The sequence below is a fragment of the Rissa tridactyla genome, chromosome 1 (assembly GCF_028500815.1).
Source record: "Rissa tridactyla isolate bRisTri1 chromosome 1, bRisTri1.patW.cur.20221130, whole genome shotgun sequence".
NCBI lineage: Eukaryota > Metazoa > Chordata > Aves > Charadriiformes > Laridae > Rissa > Rissa tridactyla.
Window position 1 is genome coordinate 179,445,915 of NC_071466.1, and position 20,242 is coordinate 179,466,156.

At 39.5% G+C, this 20,242-nt stretch overlaps 1 protein-coding gene across 3 annotated transcripts in view; it reads right to left on the minus strand.

The window, feature by feature from the left end:
- Nucleotides 1-17,427, minus strand: part of LGR5 (leucine rich repeat containing G protein-coupled receptor 5) — a 96,763-nt gene extending 79,336 nt beyond the window's left edge. For 2 of the 3 annotated variants that reach the window (XM_054188458.1, XM_054188457.1), the window contains exon 1: nucleotides 17,007-17,427. In XM_054188458.1, coding sequence (XP_054044433.1) covers nucleotides 17,007-17,227 — 221 coding nt within the window. In that variant the 5' untranslated portion in view covers nucleotides 17,228-17,427. The remainder of the gene's footprint in view (nucleotides 1-17,006) is intronic. The other variant, XM_054188459.1, reaches the window with a different exon arrangement.
- Between the last annotated feature and the right edge of the window lie 2,815 nt (nucleotides 17,428-20,242).

A 20,242-nucleotide genomic window follows, 5' to 3' on the forward strand; every position in this document is an offset into this window, starting at 1 on the left:
TTTATGAAGTTAGCACAACTGAGAATTAGTCAAGCTTGCTAGCTTACCCAGCAAGAGCTTTCACTGCTAAATGCACAAATCATGCCAAAATCCATTAATCCTGCCAGGGAATGGCAGAAAGAAGCTCTGGTTGTTGATTTAATGATAATGAATTGAACAGGCTCTTAAGGCTACCTGCAGAGTTTTCTAAACTGTAAAACAAATAAAGTCAATTTTAAAAAACACTTTTTACAGAAGTATATATAACAGTGTTCTTTGGCTTAAACACTATGTGGGACGAGCAAAGTTTTAAAATACAATTCTACTTATCTTGTTATATGTTTAATATAATTCCTTACAATGTTATATATAGAGAATGTCACTATAAAACAAATTTGGGGGATTTGCTATTTGGTAATCAAGAAACACAGAACTGCCTTGAAAATGTTAAAACACAAATCTTAGTAAAAAGAAAAGTTCTGATCAAGATTGCCATGTTGTACGTCTCATGTACAAGTGCATCTTCTGGCTACTGTAACAGACACACAATGAGATGATTCATAGTTATAAAGGTACATTTTCTTCAGTGCCCTAAGTGTACCATTTCCTACATTCCTGAATTTTAGAAAAGCGAAACATAAAATTGGAGAATGGTTCGAGTTTTTTAGAGACACAAACATGTCCATCTTCTGGGGTTTGTTTTGTAAAGTGATATATGAGATGATAATTTATTAAATGTGACTGCCATATTTTTATCTGTTTTATTTGTTCAGCATTGGTTGCTGATGCAGAGTTTGGCTTGATTTTCAAAGCAAGCAAGGAGGCAAAAGAGAATATTCTCTTTCTGCATATGGAATAAGGTAAAAACAGAAAATATATTTGAATTTGGATGCTTTAATCACTTCTTACAATGCTTTTTGCCTGTTATTGCATCATAATAGTGCCACAGTGTCTGAAGGAATGGAATTATTCTTGTAGAAAGATGTCAAGTATACACACACATGCCATAGTGCTCTCCATAGGGTTAATAATAATTATTAGAGTCTTTTTGCTATTAATTTGTTGAAGTTCTGCTCTGGACAATATATTTCATAGCTATTTCAGAGTAAGGTGGCATTTCCAACTGTAAGCTCATGTCTGATAAGTCTTCTTTCACTCTCTCATGTGGTCTATAGGCTAAGGATATCTTTATCTCGGGTAAAGTTTGCCATTAAGCAGACAAAATGTTTTACCTGTGGGTACTTTAATACGAAGTGGAGGTAATATTTTTTTCCCCATTTTATAAAAGTTTTTTACCCAGTCATTATTTTGAAATTATTTGGTGTATAAACTTCATACTTATTTGACTCACAAATTGAAGAACTGCTGCTCTGGGCAATTGCTTTTATAGAACTATGTCTGGGTGAAATTTTTTTTCTCAGTTGACTACTAAATTGAACCACTGCAAATGAACTCAAGTTGTCTGCAAATGTTTACCTGCTCAGTTTTGCTGAATTGTAGACTCATCTGGAATAGTCTGAAGAATTTTTATTGTGCCTATTATAAGCACCTCCAATGGAATTTTTACAAAAGGCTGTCTTTATCAACTATACCAAATTAATCAAGGCAAAAGAGTTTTGATAATCAGCACATCACTACAACTAAATCAAATATAAGAAAATCCCATCCCTATGGTTTTCTGTATGTTCATTTTTGTATTGGAACCTGCAATGGTACAAGAATACTTGAAAAGTTTTCCACTCCCCTTCAGTCGCTCACTGTACTCTCAACCAGTTGTCCCTGTCCCTTCAGCTGCGCTGGTTTGGCTGTTTCTTGGCTACATTCTAACACAGATCAGTGAAATGAGATATGTATTTTTCAAAGACGAGAAATATGTTTCTTTTTAAACCGGATTATTCACAGATCTGCTTAGAAGCACAGCCCAACAAACAGCTGAGTCAGCAGAGCCGACAGAGATGAAACCTAGAGCAGGAGGGTGAGAACAACTGGCTTTGAAGGGGAGAAAGGCAACACGAACATCTTAAACTGTCTCTGTTGCAGAGGGACTCTTAACACGGAAACACATTTTTTCTGAGTTTCCTATTCCAAATCCAATCTTCCAGAAAATTCTGAGCACCATCTTCCAATTCTGTGAATTCAGAAACTTAACTAGCAAGGACAAACAGCTCCTATTCAAAGAATTCAGCTGCAGAGGAAGCGAGTTCTTTCCCCAGTGCTCTGCCCTGCTAAGTGAAATCGGGAATTGTTCTTGAGCTGGGAGTGTCAGGAGTCAGTACGCATGCTGGCACCTTGGAAGTCCACTTTTGGTGGTCTAGTTCTCCTAAATTGTTTTTCCTCACAGATTTAGCAAGTCCTTCATCTGTTACTTTTCACAGCTCAGAGAAAAAGTCCGTTTGGGTTTCTTATGCTTTTGTATGAGGAGATTTCTGCGCTGACAGGACCAGACGAGAAAGTGTATAGATAAAAGATAACAGAAAATAAAGCATATAAATCAGGCTTTTCCTGCCCTCTTTCCCATCTTTTCACTATCAATGTTATAAGATTTCATGACTTACCCTCAAGTACAATCTTTGGACTGAACCCAACGAGCCCACTACATCCTCATTCTGTTGTCCTTTCAGGCACAGTAATTATAGCAAAGAACAAAACTGGCTTTCAAAATTGGCTTCTGCAATTGCACTGATTTTGGATTACTCTGTTTTTTTTATTTATTTTGGTAAGCAAAGAATTGGAAAAAAAAAAAAATTTTGTATTCCCTGAACATTCACTATTTATTTTGAGAACTCTAATTAAAAGGAATTTAAAAAACCATAAGAGCATACAAAAAAAGATTACAACTGATCTTTTTGGAGATAAGATGAATACAATGGTTAGACTATGCATATATCTTGTCTTCAAAATGAGAAACAATCCTCTTCATAATAGATTCCTGTAATCATAAAGCTATCATTATTTAATACTTTAAAAAGCACGCTATTTGTATCTGTAAAAACAGGCATGGCTGCTGATAGAATGAGATACAGATTTAATCACCTAGGTCTGATCCATTCTGCAAATTCTTATTTTGCCCTTCAGAATACAGGTTGCTTAATAACTCATCTCTGATTTTCCCTATTTTAATTGCTTTATAATTTGTAGACTCTTCAGTAGTTCGATTCTATTTTATCAGAGCTTACATAGTTCACTGTGATAACAAGACCACTCAATTTTCAGATTTATTTGACAATAACTCCTTCCACAAAGAGGACAGACCTAGGAACATGACAGAAATCTAGTCAGTGATCTGAGGATCAGATTTAGCCAGCTGTCTTATTCTCTACTGCCTCTACACTTGTAGTCACACTCGTGTTGTTAATCAATGTAGTTGTAGAGGTGTGCAGATTTCCAAAGTGACTGCCAGGCACATTTAAATGACACAGGATACAAACATTAATGTAAAAATAAATATTCTGAGGCCCAAATATTTGCCAGAACCTTTTTCCCAGCATGTATACAGCCACATACAATATCTGTATGTGTTCTACCAACTGCAACTTAGAAATGAAATAATCGTCCTCATCTTATCTTAGTGTCTTAAAAAGTGAGAGATGTAATTCAGACTCAATAGCTAGAAAAATCTTATGAAAAACCTCTTCCTATATTGGAATAGTAAGACAAGAAGCTTAAAAAAGCTTTGTTTTCCCATGCAAGGCATCTCTTTCCTACTTTAATAGCTTAAAGATGGTAAGAATAGAGGTCTTAAAAGCTGTATAGGCACCTAGAGATGCAGATAGCGAACGCAGACTTACTGGGAAGGCACCAGGCACTGAGTAGATGATACGGAGGTAATACTTCCCACAGTTGGATTGCCTGATGTCACAGCAGTCACACCATGACCCCTCTTTCCTTCCAAACACAAAACAGCTAGGTCTGCAGCTGTATCCAAAAGTATGTAACTGCCAAACTCCCATGAATATAGGATACCTTGGTATCCAAGGAAAAAATTAATGTGTAACAGAACTTCAAAAGTATTTCCACTTTGACAGAATGAGAGATTCAGATACTGAGAAAAACACACACTGATTTCTACATCTTAATATATTTTACACTTTAAGGGTAAGACTTAATGAGTGTATGGAGGTTTTACACTATAAAGAAGCACTGCAGCTGAAATCATTAGCCTCAAGATGCACACATTTGCATTAGCTTGCATTTGTTTATGTCTCCAGAAAACTTAATATGTATAATAAACCCAATCATTTTACCAGACACCTATATCCAGAACTAGCAAAGCTTGTAGTTATATTGTCAGGTCTTCTAAATGTGAAAGTTTAAGAACATAGATCTAAGTTTTTTAAGATCTAAGAAAAGCCAATGATTTCCACTGCTGAACTAAATTGATAGTTCTGATAGATCTTCATTGTTTTTCATAGAACTGGGGAACAGCGCTTCACTGACCCAGCTGTGGATCAGTTCGAATGTGGCTCACTTGCCTCTAAGTAGCCCTCTCAGGAGGAGGCAGACAATAGTACACGGCAAACCTCCTCAGAAGCCAGAGAAGGACACTGACATTCTTTGCCCAACAGTTCTGATTAGTGGAACAGTTCCCACGATCTGTGCTTTTCTAAAAAGCAGCCTTAGACATTTCTTTGTGAGCTGCGTTGCTGTCCTAAGTAACGTACACAGGAAAATATTTTAAAATGACAAAAAGTACCTCTAGCCACCCGTCAGGCCTGGATTTTAGAAATAGCATAAACTCTGCTCCAGTATCCCTTACTGAATTCTTCTTAATCAGTACCATTCAAAGTTAACAGCATCACGTGCTTTGTGAAACACTGAAAGAGTAGCATGAGGTACAGAACTCGTATTCAAATCAACCTTTTATTCATTTTAATATCACTCAGCCTCATGTATATACCTACATGGTGACATCTCAAACTTGCTTCTCTACAGTGGGAAGCTTAAGTGTTATTTATTTATTTAGAGAAAATTGCAGGTCTATGCCACGTCATATGTCTGAAAAGATTATTTCACGGTCTAACGTGTACTTTCTTTTGCCCAGTTTGAATTTTTATCCATCAATATTGTGTCTTATGTTAATATATTAATACTGAATACATTATGTTAATGGCATTTGTGCTCCGAGTGCTCTACAACAATTCTAAAGTTAGTTTATGATCTCATGCCAGCAGTAAACATAACCATCATCTCACCTATCAGAACATTTACTTACATATTTTTACTAAATCTGGCAGTCAGAGACAACCCTGTCAACATGATTTTATGAATATGAAAGAAATAAAAAAATATTAATAGGAAATAAAACTCTTGATTTTACATGAGCTGTTATTATCTATTCTGATGGATGATGATGCAAAAGGAAAGACAGATATCTGAATGTTATTGGGTTTTTTTCTGTCCATGTTTAAACCCCTGTGCACTGAGATCAATCTCTGTGCGCAGTTATTTCTTTATACTTGCCCTGACACTTGGCAAAAATATTCAAAAACTGCCTTTTTTAACTAGAAGTGAAAAACTTGCATATATAGTACCATTAAAATACTTACTCAGGAATTATATGCTCTGAAGTAGCACTGTAGAATCATCTCAGTATGCAACTTCAAAGCCTCTTTTTCATACTGTAACTACTGAGAAATTCCACTTCATATTTTATCCTCGTCAATAATGATGCCGTAGTTCATAAAGCAAAATTCTGAGTTCCCTTTATTCTGTGTCATCCTTCCCACGTGGTGCAGCCCTGGGCTGTTTCTTTCAGGTCCGCTTACATAGTCTTGAACCGTGCGTTCCCAAAGTGCAGCCAAGGTCACTGCAGTAGCAACAGGTCTGCTCTAATTGCACCCAAGTGGACTGACTCAGGCCTTTGCCTCTAACACTGAAGACTCCAGTTTGCCTAATAAGCCAGGAGCTGCTCCATGAGTTAAACAGTATACAAATATATGAGTTGCTTTGTCAGCTCTTTAGACCCATCTTCCAAAGAGTCACTTTGGCTAGTGCTGTTCCAAGGCATTTCATTGTGAACAGACTTGATAGAACAGAGGAACACTCAGATTAACGTCTAAACCTGCTAATAACTGTTAGATTACCAAATGTTTTAATCGGTGGAATTGTTTCTGATAAACAATACCATTTTATACATAGAGAACAAACAGAAGGCTTATTTCATGTCTGATTTTGTTTCACACTGGTACAGCTAGATGTGTATTTCATTTATCTTTAATGCTAGTAGTGTAGCTGACGGAATATGGACATAACGCTTTGCTGCTAAGGTATTTTTTCTTCCTTTACATCTTTCTGTTATTATTCTCCTGTGGCTAGGGCGTCCATCCATTTACCAAATTCACATTGTTACATGATGATACATGGATTGCTTGTTTTCATTTGGTCTAATCTTGATCAGTACATATTTACTGAACAATCACCGTAATGCTGCCTTATAAAAGCTGTGAACACTTTAATGGAAGGTCTCCATGCTGAGATAATCAAAACCACTAATGAATATCATTTACAATTAATTACTATCATTGTGTACTTAGGTAATTATTCATTCACCAAATATGAAAAACAAATCTGTCTGTGTACTCAACATATGGTCATATTTGGACAAAGAGTGAGTAATTTCCTTAGATTAGGCTCACCGTGACCCAACAGAACCCTCTACAATAAAACTAACTGTGACATATCAGGAGCTCAATCCATATCATCAAAAGGAGTTTCAGTTCTAGCTTCACTGGGAACCAAATTGGCTCATAATTAGTTTTCACAAACCCTTATCAGTATAGATTAAACTAGCAGCATGTTGAGACCATGCAGCATTTCCCTATACACTTCCCACACAGAGATGCAACACAGTAAATAATACCATGCAGTGAATCTGGATATTACAAATTCCTTGTGAAATCTGATGCTCTTACAGCACTCCTCTATAGTCAGACAGGCAAGAACATAGAGGTACATGACTGCAAGATGCTATATCCATGATTGATGATAAATGGAGAAAACAGACCACATCTGGCTTCAGGTTTATGGGATTCTTCACAGATTGACCAGAGACAGCCATTGAAGGCAGAACAGCTGAGGCACCAATATGTACAGAAATGTGATTTTGATAACTCTATTTGGTATGACGGTTCTTTCCGTCTATGATAAATGGAATGAAAAACAGGAAAACAGGGCTGTATAAGCATCCTCCAAAAAAAAAAAATCTGTTGCTCTTTTCACTGAATGTTGTCAACAACAACAAAAGTGAAAAACAAACGAAAATTCCTCCTTCCTCAAACTGCTGGGAAGTCTGTACAGCTGACCACAGCTCCCTGACACAACACAATACAACTCTCCTGCCAGAGTCTACACCCTGACACAAACAAGGTAATAATGATCACTTGGCTGTATGCCTGAAATCATTTTTTGCAAAAAAAAAAAGAAGTTGATTTATATTTATTTCAAAAAGACAGACACCATGCACAGTAATGGCATAGTAGAAGCTTTTCTGTCAAGAGTTGGCATATTGAAAATGAAGTGAATGCTTCATTGTAATTATATTAATTAATGCTTTTCCAAAATCTTTAAATTTTTCAAATTAAATTTATTCAAACAGTACCAATTCCAAAGAATTAAGTTAGTTCCATTAGTATAAGCAGAGCAAAAGCTACCTGAAGTCTTTCTTGGCATAAGTCTATTAAATTACACACATGGAATGACATGTAGAGATGAATCTGGCACTGGGTCTTTTTTCTCCATTCCCTATAATGATTTATTTTAAATACTCCATCCAAGTAACCTAAGAAATACTTTTGCTACAATATTCCTCCACATGTATCTGCTTCTTCACAATGGCTTTTTCTATTCCAGATCAAAGTTTTTCGCCTTATCGGTATTCAGAAAGCATTTGTTTTATTCTAAAAACATGTACTTCAAGATTTCAAGAATGTGTTCAGCTATGTTCCGTACTGTCTCTGGCCTTCAGGCAGGTAGGATATTCCAAGATGCTTGTCCTGCCCTTTCTTTTCACATCTTCTGTCTTGGCCAGAAAGAAGTAAAGTTCTGGCACTCGGCAGTTCACACTCCTCTACACATGCTTAGGCAACCAGTAAGAGGCAGCACAAAGCCTCCATATGCTGAGGAACTTACAGCCTTCTCAGATGCTATTCTCAGATCATGAGCTTCCACATTGTCCTTTTTCAGTAATAGGCCTAAATAACACCACGTGAACCCCTTATTCTGCTACCAATTACTCTTCCACAGTGCCCCACACCCAATTTTTACAAACACCCAGCAGCAGTACTGCACACCCTTACTCTTTACCCCAACTATATACTTAGACCTATCTCCACTAGGGCCAGTTAGTCACAAACGTTTCTCATAACTATGCCAAGGTAACTGTACCCTACAAAGTCTTATTGCAGACACATGGCACAAATGTAAACTGTGATTTGCATTACTGCCACTTCTCCTGAGGGTTTAAAATTGGTTGAGCTGCCTGATGAGAGACACATTTTACTACTCTATAGCACCAATACAGACGGATTCCCAAGCTATCTGCCTTCTCTTTCTTCACAATGCACTTTTTTGTTTCTCTGTTCATCTTCCTGTAGTTGTGTGTGCCCATAGCAGGTTAAAGTCAATATAGTGAGGCTTTATGCAGGGACACTGCAGGACTGGAATTTACTCCCTGGGACCCTTGTCAGGTCACAAGGTTGAACCTGCACTTCTTTTGGCCCTTTTCCAAATCCCTGTCTTTGCATAACTTCAGCACGGGTGCAGGCAATACTTCCATATTGCACCAAGCATATGGATCCTGTATTTTGCTGTCAGCAGGTCAAATATTGCTTTCAGAGGCCTGCATAGACTTCACTTGTTCCAAAAAGAATCTTACATATCTCTGAGTTCAGCCCATATAGACAGCCATGAACAAAACTGAAAGGCAGACACACATCCTTATGAAGAGAAGAAAATCCTTTGGGATTTCACCTTATTTTACCATGCCATACTCCTAATTAGCACCTCATTAAGTGTTTTTAATCTACAGATCTCCAGCATCTATAAGCCACTACCAAATAAGCTAAAACTCAACTGTAGGTAGTTGTGCCAGCCATCACATATATAGAGTAAGACTACAGAAGTTGCATGATTTGCTTAAATTTGTAAACTACTTCATTACTGTATCCAGGAGCAGAACTCAAAGGTCTCGCTACCTAGATTCCAGCTACAGCTATCTGATCATACTCCCTATTCCCAGAAGCAGCTCCTGCCCCTTTCTCATGCTTCCAAAATGGCAATCTGTGAACCAGGTTGTTTAAGAAACTTTGGTTTCTGTGCCTTCATAAGGATTTAATCTCATTTGTGGACACTGGACAACTTGGTCCGCCCCCCACCACAAACATAATTGCAACTTCATCATGCGCGAGACCAACTGGAGAAAGATTTAATTTCTGAGGCAGCCTCCATGCCAAACTGATCAAGGATGAAAGACCCAAAGGCAAGTTACTCATCAAGGTGGTTCAGAACAGGTAACTTTCAGTGAAGGGTGAGAGAGAATTTTGTCTTATCTTACTTGCTTCCTTTGCCAGCTATGACCTACTTCTCCCCTCAGGGTACAGAGAGACTCATTTACAAACTCAGTGAATGCCAAATTAGTGGTTACACTTCCCTTAATGCTGACATCATCTCACATCTGCTCTTTCATTCACTTACACTAGCATTTATGCTATCACAGAATCCAGAAGACATGGTATAACTGGCATCGTAAGATGGCTACTGCTGCAGAAAACAAGGGCTAGGGAAGCTTTATTTCTGTGTAATACCAGTGCTGCATCTATACCATCCATAAGCAAAGCAGACTGAAGTGTTTGGTAAAGGAACTAACAGCAAAAAACCTGAAGAAAATAGAGTAGTAGTAGTAGTAGTACTAAATACCACCTTGACTTTTCTACCTACCTCCCCTTCATAAATACCAGCATCGAATTATTTTACACTTTTCATGGGAAAAGTTGTGTGACACAAGCACAAAAAAATGATAAGACTAAAGGGTTAAGTTATACACAATCATTATACGAAATAAGTCCCAGTCCAGCAAATACTTATGCATTACTTAAGTATTTAATGTGTAAGCTTGGTAACATTAGTAAGCATGGTTACTCTCAATAAAAAGAAAGCATTTATTCAAGTGTCTACAAAAGAGGGGAGAGATTTTGTGTGTTGGGAGCTGTAGTTGTTCGTACTGCTTTAGGCTGACAGATAATTTTTTTTATTTGCCCAAAGCCTATCTATACACACATATCTCCACACGCACAATATTACATCTCTAGTACAAAAGGATTATACTTTTATACTGTAATGCAAAAAAGTTTTAGCAATTTTTTATCAAAAATGTGTCCTTAAAATTACTTAATTGCAATTACATAACTTAATGCTATTGAAAGACAGTGCATTCCAGACTAAACTAAATATTCATTTTACATAGGATTTTGAAAAATTTGGAAAGAAAGGCCTTTAAACGATTTATGATATACATAATGCTTTAGGCTGTGTAATGAGACGTTGTAGCAGAACATCTTAGTAAAACTATTCCACACAAATCAGTTGATAATTGGGAGAGGGGGATAATTGTTTTAGAATTATTCAAGGCCTTGATCCGACTAACATTTGCACATGTGATTTCAGTGGAACCATTCCTGACACTAAAATTAAGTATCTGGATAAGTATTTGCAGGACTGGAGCCAAATCATACAATTGGGTCCAAACTAAGAGCCCATTTGTTACCAATAAAATCTTAATTTGGGAGTGGCTGATTATTATAATTATCACTGTTGGATAACACTACACTTCAGAATCATTATTCTTTGCAGCCGTGTCTAGCCATGAAAATACAACTTGTCCTTTCTGGGACGGACATTAGTGCTGTGGCCACTACCCCCAAAAACCAAAACCTCATAGCTAAAACTTAGTAAAACACAGCAAAATAATAAAACTGGGAGGTCATATAGAATGCACTGCTTTAGCAAAGGCCTTATCAAGCTGGGGACATACCATACCAGCTCCTGGGGATCTGCACTAGTATCCCATTTCATTTCTGCTTGGAGTTCCAGGTATTGCTGGTGCCTAGTATAACACTAGCTGGCTTGTGCTGTCTCAGCTTGAGTGATCACACCTCTCGGTGTTTTTCGTCCAAATAGCAAAGACACTCCAGGATGGTATTTCTACTTGGGTGCTGCTGCTTTAATACTCATTCCAAGCAAGGTCTCTAATTCAAAAATTCCAAGCTGTTGTCCCTAGGCTTTTAGAAAAAAAAAAAAAAGCTTGCTGTTTTCATTTAAACCTTGATTCCAAGAGAGAGGAGGGTAGCACTTATTCAACAAGTAACAGTAACATCACTTCAGGCCCTACCTCTCTGCAACTCCATTTCTTTCTTTTATAATTCTCCAGGCATTAGAGTTCTCACATCTGATCAGTAAAATTGTACAGAAGTTTCTCAGGCCTTCTTGGTAAACAGTACGGAGCATGTAGCATAAGGATTTGCCACATGAATTGCTAAATCTCTGAGAAGTAAGCATGCTTTGATGACAACTCATTTTTTTTAAAGACGTTAGGGTATTTTTTTCCTAACTGAAGTCTAAAGCTGTTTTGGTATGTCAAAAACACCACATCATGTTCTGCCGTCAGTCAGTTTACTTGAAGCCAAAGGAACCACACCTTATTTACCATGATTTTTACTGGGAAAAGAATCAGATCTGTTGGACAGTTCAAGGAAGGAAGTCAGGGAAAATATCATAAATTTTATTAATCAAGACCATTTAAATAACCAATAGAGAATTCAGAAAGCAGTGCAGATGAAATATTATCTTGGCCAGCAAACAGAATAAAAGAGAGCAATCTGGACTGCTGCAAAATTGGTAGCAATTTTAAGCATTTGAAAGACAAATGACATTGGAGAAAAGACTGGGTTAACAAGGGAGCACTTGAGGAAAGCCTAATCTCCGCTGGCATGCTAACTGGGAAGGTCAGCCCAGTGCACGCGTTCTCAGCTGGAGTCAGGCTCCCTCTGCCCGGCCAATTGTCCTATGCACTTCAGATACCAAACCAAATTGAAGGTGCCTTCACCCTGCCAGCTCCTTATATTCTACCAGCTTGAAGACAGCTTCCTTTTCCCTGTCAATTTACGCAGCGTTTCTACCGAGAAAATGCCACAAAGGAGAGAGGTAGTGTGTGAGTGCCTTTTTTCCCCCTTCTGAGCAGCACAAGGCTCTTTAGGAAGCAATGTAAAGAGTTATTCTTAGCACTGTATTCTCAAGTTGGAAGGGTGACATTCTCTTCTTAAACACATTTTTAATCCAAGTTTTTCACAAAGAAACTAACTTTGAGTTGACATACTATGTTTTGAAATTTAAAGCAAATCACTTGAAAACTGTCAAATATGAACTTTAAATATTTTGTTACTTCTTTAGTTTTTATGTACCTATAAGTACATTTTACCTTTGCATACCTACTATTGCCATGATTAGAGAGGAAATGCCGTTTTCTTTTCAAAAGGGGGATTTAACACTAAATTCTAAATCTAGAACCTGGATTCGCCTTCATCCTCAACTGGGACAAGACTCAGATTATTAACAACCACACAGCAAACGTTCAATTTATTTACAACTCCAAAGGTGCAAAAATGGTTTATAAAGTTTGTAGCTATGTAAAGAAGTACTTTCTAAGAAAAGGCAAACATTTTACTAACTACCTAACACCTAAATCTTGTCAAGGGATCTGGAAGTTTTAAGAGGCTTTGTAAAGCTTACTTCTTCATAAGAAGACACCTTGCTGTTTGATCTCTGTGAAAAACTATGGTCAATCCCAAGATACCTTAGATGAAGATGCAGACGAGACTTGAGTTTTCACTGAGATCAGCATAACTAAACCTGTGCAAATTTACCCCAAAGGGTTGATCTTAATGTTTTTGGGTGTTCCTGACACAGAAACAACTATCTTTTTTATTTCAGAAGTGTAGCTAATTTCTGGGCATATACTTTTTAACCTTCAAAAAGTAAACAATTTTTTTTCTCCCAAATTTTTTGTCATTTTTTTTTCTGTTTAGTAGTGTTAAACATTTTCAGATAGCCTACACAGTTTTGACTGTGTTCTACAGGGATATTTATCATCAAATAGAATATAATGGCAATGAATGAAGCAGAAGACCAAAACTGATTTGAAGACTAATATGTTAGGAACCTTAAAATATGCATTGATTTCTTCTTCATAGGTTTTACTGTAATACTATCAATGTTATCATAGTTTTGAAAAAAAATTTTTTCTTAATTATTTCTGGGAAGAATTAAAAATTATGAATCGGATTTTCCCAAATGTTACTATGCAAATTTACAATATACTCAAAATTAAAAATTTTAATGTAAATAACACATATCCCAAAGTAACTCATTAAGTAAACTGTAATGTAAAAGGCAACATACCACATGCTGCAACATTTATACATGTATGCATGCATGTCTATGTCAGTCTAAGATGGTAACATTATGAAAATATTCCACTTAATATTCCACTTAAAATATTCCACTAAGTTTATCACTGAGAGTTTTTGATCACAAAGAAGACAGCATCTGAACTGTTAAGACAGCCCTGGCATATATAACGAATTTACTTTTCTGTGCTATCCAGGCATGTAACAGAGACCCTCAAAATCTTTAAGAGCTATCTTCTATAGCGTCATCATATGAGATATGGAAACGGATTTTTTTATATACTCATCATACTAAATATTCTTGAACGAGAGTTGCCAGATTTTACATTGTTTTTAATGAGTAATTACTTAGGAGAAGTAGGGTGAGCCTGTGGTTGAAGAATGGAGTTAGAATAAGGCATTCTGGCTTTAATTACCAGCTTTGTCATAAACTTCACCTCTAACTTTGAGCAAGCCCTTCTTTGCCTCAGTTTTCCACATCACAGTAAATGGTAACAATATTTCACTAACTCACAGGCTTGATTTGAGAATTAATGAGGGTCCCATGTGCAAAAGACCTGTAGATTCTGGCTTCTTCTTTTTACTAGGTACTGATAGGAAAGTGACATGTTCTTAATTTGAAACAGAGACTCAGTGCTGCCCTTCATCAACACATGGAATTCACATTTATGTCAAAAGGAATTGCATTAAATACACTGAGTACATTATTTAGCCTAAAAGTTAATGAAGAAAAAGGCATGGAAAGAAACTCCTGGATTCTCCTTGTCTGCTCCTAAAAAGTCTAACAATTCATGGCAGCAAACACATAATCATAAATAAAAAGATTTTTGATGGGAGGCAAGAATTGCTGCCTGGGAATATAAATGAGAATGCAGAAAGGTGTAGCAGGTCCATCTGTAGACTACATTTAGCTCTGCTGCAAGAGCACCATCATGAAAAACATGTAAAAATTCAGTCACTACAATATATCATGTTCTGTACATATTTGTCCCAACATAAAATAAACTATAATGGCCTCAATATTTCTGCTTTTCACACAAATTCCAGTGCACACAAAGAAAACATTTACCTTTTTTTTCTTTGCGAGTGTCTAGATAAGATAAAAATGACAAAAATATAGAAAAAAACTTTAAAAGCCCAATCTTAACACAAGGTAGTACTGCAGATTGCTTTTGGCCAGATATGTCTACTGTGCAAGAACAGAATCAGCTGAAGATGGGGTTTTTTCCTGGAAAGAGAGGTAATGCCAGTATGTAGTTTCAATCTCCTGCTTTGATCTGAAGTAAAAATTGTCACAGCGCAAAAAGACATTTCTGTTTTTTGTGTGGAAAACAAAACCCAAAAAAATAAAAATCAAGGAGCATCTGGTTGGCCTCTACCAAGCTCAGGGAGGCAAACATCTCTATAACAAGCAGGCATGTTTTACAATTTGCCATTGCTTAGCCATCTATAGAAAATTAGACCTGACAGTTCTTTACAGAAGGCAGGCAGGAGCTACAACTCTGCATAATTAGGCAATAATTAATCAATCGAAGGATAACAGCCTGGTAAATTTGGAAAAGGGTAAGTGTAGCTGCCTATGTGTATGAACCAGTCTCTTACACTGTTATACTGCATGTCTTTTTTACTGTATGCAGCCTTGGCCATTTAAAAGTCTGCCTGTCCCACAGTGGGGTTTATTTACTTCAGGGTGTACACTACTGAACAGCACGGAATTCTTGACTGGAAAAAGACATTCCTCTGCTGAAGGACAAGAGGATTTAAAAACAAAAGTGCAGAGCAGATCACAACCCTACCAAGAAGCAGATTACTGCAGGTATGTATCTTTGCAACGGAAGGCCCCGGCAGCGGTATTTTGACATCATCGTGCATGTTTATGTTCTTTTTTTCTTCATAAAACAGTAAAACAGTGCATTCTCTAGCACTGGAAATGCTAAAATTTCCAGTTTTAGCATTCCTCTAAGCAACCATGGATTTACGGCATCTACTTCTTGACAGAGGGTTGGTACAGCTTAAGTATGTCTTTATACCTTCATTAACTATCTTTCTGCTTATGGCTTTCCAAAGCACCAGAAAACATTGTGTCTCTAGTACACCCAAAATCCTGACCTGCTACTTTTGAAACCAGCGGCAGACTTTGTATGTCTTTGTATCTCAATTACGTATAGTAATTCGTATCTCAATTACGTAGTCAAAGTTCTGCTCTACTGTAAATGGTCATTCAGTAATGCTGACTCCCATCTCTTAACATTACTAATAGCTTTGACTTTGAAATGTTTATGATAAATAAGCTAAAACTGACCCTATTAAGATAAATTTCAAAAGAGTATTTACATGCATAATGTTTAGAAAAGTTTTTCAGCTGCACATCCTCTTTCCAAACCAATCCTATTTTCACTAAACTAAGCCTTCTCCTAACATATACTTAGTACTTGGATCGTATTGGTTGCACTTCATTTCTACCTTGACTATGTTGTCATGTTTATACTTCTCTTAGAAAGGCCATTTCTAGCTTAGTTTCATCTACTTTCTCAGATTCAACGTACATTTTATGTCCTTTGAAGTATGGTATGAACAGAGAAGTGAGTTCACAATTATCACTTTAGTGTCCCAGACACACAATTCCGTAAAAGCATCTTTACAGTAACCATAGTAGCCAGCATGTCAACAGCATGTCAAAATATACTGATGGACAAACACATTCAGAAACTGTCACACTGTATGATGGATGTGGAGGGTAGGTATTAAATTAACAAGCTACTGGACCCGCAATCACAAAGAACCATATGAAATCGGTGAGGAGGGCACTAAACCGACGCTTTTAGCGCACCAACATTTTCAAGACACAAACCGAAGAGACGCTAAACGATGACCCTTCTGCCAAAAATAAGGAAACAAAAGAAAAAGTTTCCCCACGGTTTGGGGCGGTGGTGGTTTTTTTGTTTAGGTTAATACAAAGTTTCTCCGTTCTCGCCGTCCCTGTCCCTATGCAGAGGAGTTTCCCGGTGGGGATGCCCGGGCGGAGGGGGGGGTCTCGGGCGGGCTCTCACACACACACACACACACACACAGCCACCTGTCCGCCCGGGCACCGCACCGCTGCCCCGCCGCTGCCCGCCAGCTCCCTTTATTTATCGCCTTTCCCCAACCCGAGGGGAGATCTGTTAAAGATTAAATCAGCAGCAACCGCAGTTCAAAGCCCTGTCCCGGGAAGCAAAGGTGAAGATAACGTCCCTGCGGACCTAATCGGGTTTCTGCTGTTGCAATCGCTTTTAATTACCCTCTGAACGGCACATCACACAGCGATCCTCCAGGCGCCGGACCCGGCACCGAGATAGCGAGATACCTATAAACGTTTTACAGCCCGCCCGCTGATTAAAAAGCGATTAGAAACTTACTTGAAGTCGGGCATTTTTCTATCGGCAGCGCCGCGGCAAACGCACCCGACCCCGCCGCGCCTCCTGTCACCGCCGGGGCCCGGCCCCGGGCTCTCCCCGACCGGCCGCCCCGCCGCCGCCGGTGTTCCCCTCGCCCCCTCCCCCAGCCCCTTCCCCGGCTGCCCACACTTACAGGTAGGAGGTGAAGAGGCTGAGGTTGGCGGGCACGGCCGTGAGCCCCAGGTCGGAGCAGTCGGCGCGGACGAGCATGCCCTCCTGCTCGCAGCGGCACGGCGCCGGGCAGCCCCGCGGGCGCTGCCCGCCGCCCCACGCCCCCCGCCGCAGCCCCGGCAGGATGAAGAGGAGGAGGAGGAAGAAGAGGAAGACGCGGGCAGAGCGCGGCGGCGTCGCCATGGGGGGTTACCTAGAGCCGCGGGGCGGCCGCTCTCATGCCCCGCGGCGCGGCGGGGGGGAAAAGCGGGCGCCCGTCTGGGCTCGGGGAGCTGCTGCGGCCGCCGCCGCCGCGCCGCTGTCTGTGGTAGCATCTCAGCTTACACGCTGCTTTAAAAGCCCTGGAGCCGGCACTGCGCGCCCGCTGACGCCGCCCCAGCCTTGCCCGCCGTAGCGCGGCGGGCCCTGCCCGCGCCGCCGTACGGAGCGGGCGGGCGGGGGCGGCCGCGGGCCCGGCGGGCGGGCGGGAGAGGCGGGAGGCGGGGGGACCCCCGCCTCCCGCCTCTCCCGCCCGCCCGCCGGGCCCGCGGCCGGCCGCGCCTCGCCTCATGGCGGTGATCTCCCCTCAGGGCGATGATCTCCCCTCAGGGCAACGGGGCGCGCGCGGCGGAGGTTTCTGGAAGGCGGCGGGGGCGGGCGGCGGAACCTTCCCTTCCCCTCAAGGGAAGCTTGTGTCCCCCCCTACCCCCCAGCCAGCCTCGGGCCAGAGGTTTCCACTCCTCGGGTTGCGTGGAAAGCGGCCTTCACGCCGCTCCTCGCTGCCTTTGAGTGTACCAAAGCCATTGCTGAGGGAAAGGTGAGGATGGCAATTTATTTATTTATTATTTTCCCCATCCAAATTGGTGTTCAGTGCGAAACAAAAGTCGACCACAAGCTCCAGGTTTGAGGCGACCTACCTACCATCTGAATAACCCATTCCCGGCCCAATTCCTCTTTAGGCTGGTGCCTAAACGGTTGGTCAGGCTGCTGGGTATGCGTCGGAGAGCATTTATGTTAAAGGTTTTCTGCTGCCCTGTCTTTGAATCTACAATTAATTCTGGAACGAGAGACTAATGAAAGGGCCCTGCAAATATACGTGCTTTTATATTCTACCCAGTTTGTAATCCCTCTTCTCACCTCTGGACCAGCATTTGATGTAATCTGAGCTGCAGAAGGACCTTGCACCGGAGCTCAAGTGCTTTATTTAAAATAATAAGAAAGGAATCTGCAGCCTGGCTGGTTAGACAGGCCAGAATGTTTTGTGAATCTAGGCCTATGGGGCTGCTGGAAAGCTTTTCCCCAAGCATCACCTTATCCTAAACTAATAAAAACAATGGTTAAATTGTCCGGATGAAATGGCTGAGAAGAAAAACTCTACAGGAAATGGAGTTTTCATTATGTATCATGATACCCGTCCAGGAGACCTGTTCCCCCAAAACCCTCTGACTGTGCTTACCCATGTCTGATATTACTGCGAAGCAGCAATACTTTCATCACTGAATTTCATGGTTTTTAAGAAGTTTCATACTGTGCGGAATAGGTGCATGCTAGAGGCTTGATAAATTGTGAATACTTTCTTCTAGGGTGAAATAGTTTCTACTATTAGAAATATTCTACTATTCCGCTATTGTCTGTCTGTACCACATGATATTAAGAGTTCTTAGTGTACACTGCCAAAAGACATCAGAATAGTTGTAGTTAACAAATAAGTAAATATTTTTCATAACTGTAGTGAAATAGTATTTATATAACCTGAGGCCATTACACACATATTTTGTTTGTTTTAGAAAGCAAGGCGTATACTGTTTGTTCATTTTCTGTTGAGGATTTGATCAGCTTGCATAAGATATCTGAAGTTAGACTTTAATAGTAGTGAGGGTTTAGCTGTAAAAATCCTCCTTTGACTGTTGTTTATTTTGCATGAATACATTTGTTCAGCTAATGACTTTCTTTGAAATATTTAATGCACTTGTATTCAATTTTACTTGAAGATTTTTTGAAAAAAGAGTGGCTTGAAGATTAAAAGAAGGATTTGATAGGAATGGATATGGATAATTCCTACCTTTGTACATTTAAATTAGGCTGTGCAGTTATTTCCTTTTCATGTTTCTCATAGGTCTCTGGTTCTCCATAAAGAGAAAAGGAAAAACATCTGTCAGTTTGGTAACGTCTCTGGGAGGTGCTGTTACTGTTCCAGAAGGCCATTGGGACTGTAAGATTTCCTGCAGGTTCCGACATCGCAGCATAATGTCACTTGGAGTGACATCCATGGTGCAGCCATCAGTGGTCTTCAGCTTTCGTCAAGGTAGTAAACAAACCCCTTAGGGATCTCAGGAGAGTGCTCTCTCAAATCTCTTCCTGTCTTCCTGATACTCAGGCAAAAAAACCCGTCTTCTGAACATGATATATAATGTGACGACCCTCGAACCTAAGGTTTATCAGTACAAAAGATATCTTCATGGAATGTTATGTATGAATAAACAAAACAATACATTCTGTATTGTTAGCACACAAAAAGCATACCAGTCCATATGTCAAGAATGCACAGCAGATGGATATTTAACTGGCATCTTTTAGATCTCTACTTATAGCACGACAGATTCTAGACTTTATGTGAAATATGATTTTAAAAATCAGATATATTTAACATCACTTTATTAAGCCAAAATCAGGTATCCAAATTATCACTCTTTCTGTTTTGGAAGCTGGATGAATTGATTTTTAAAAAAAGTGTGTCTAAAGCATTTAGCAATGGAAATTTATGCTAAAACCTGAAATGATCAGTCATTCCAGCAAAAATGGAGTTTAAAGCAGAAATGTTAACAGATCCTGCACTAGCAAAGGTAGCAGTTAGTGCTTAAATATTAAGGCTAGTCCAATACAGCACCAAAGTCAAAAGCACAGCAGCAACGGCAAGTTTACAGTTGCAGGTAGCTTGTTTTTTCTTTCCCTGTCTATGGATGAAGGGTAAGTTCCTAGAAGGCAATACAACTGTCTGGTTAGGCTGTGGAGAAAATAAAGCTTTTGTGCAGGGTGGGATTTCTTTTCCCATCCATTGGGGAAGAAATTCTTCACTGGATGTGTCCAAGTCATTAGATTGAAAGGGTTCATTAGGCAAGTGTGAAGCTCCGCTAGCCCTTAGGCTGTGCTACTGTAGAGCAGTACTGCAACTGCCCAGTGGTCTATACAGAAGGATCCTTTTGTCTTTACAGGACACCT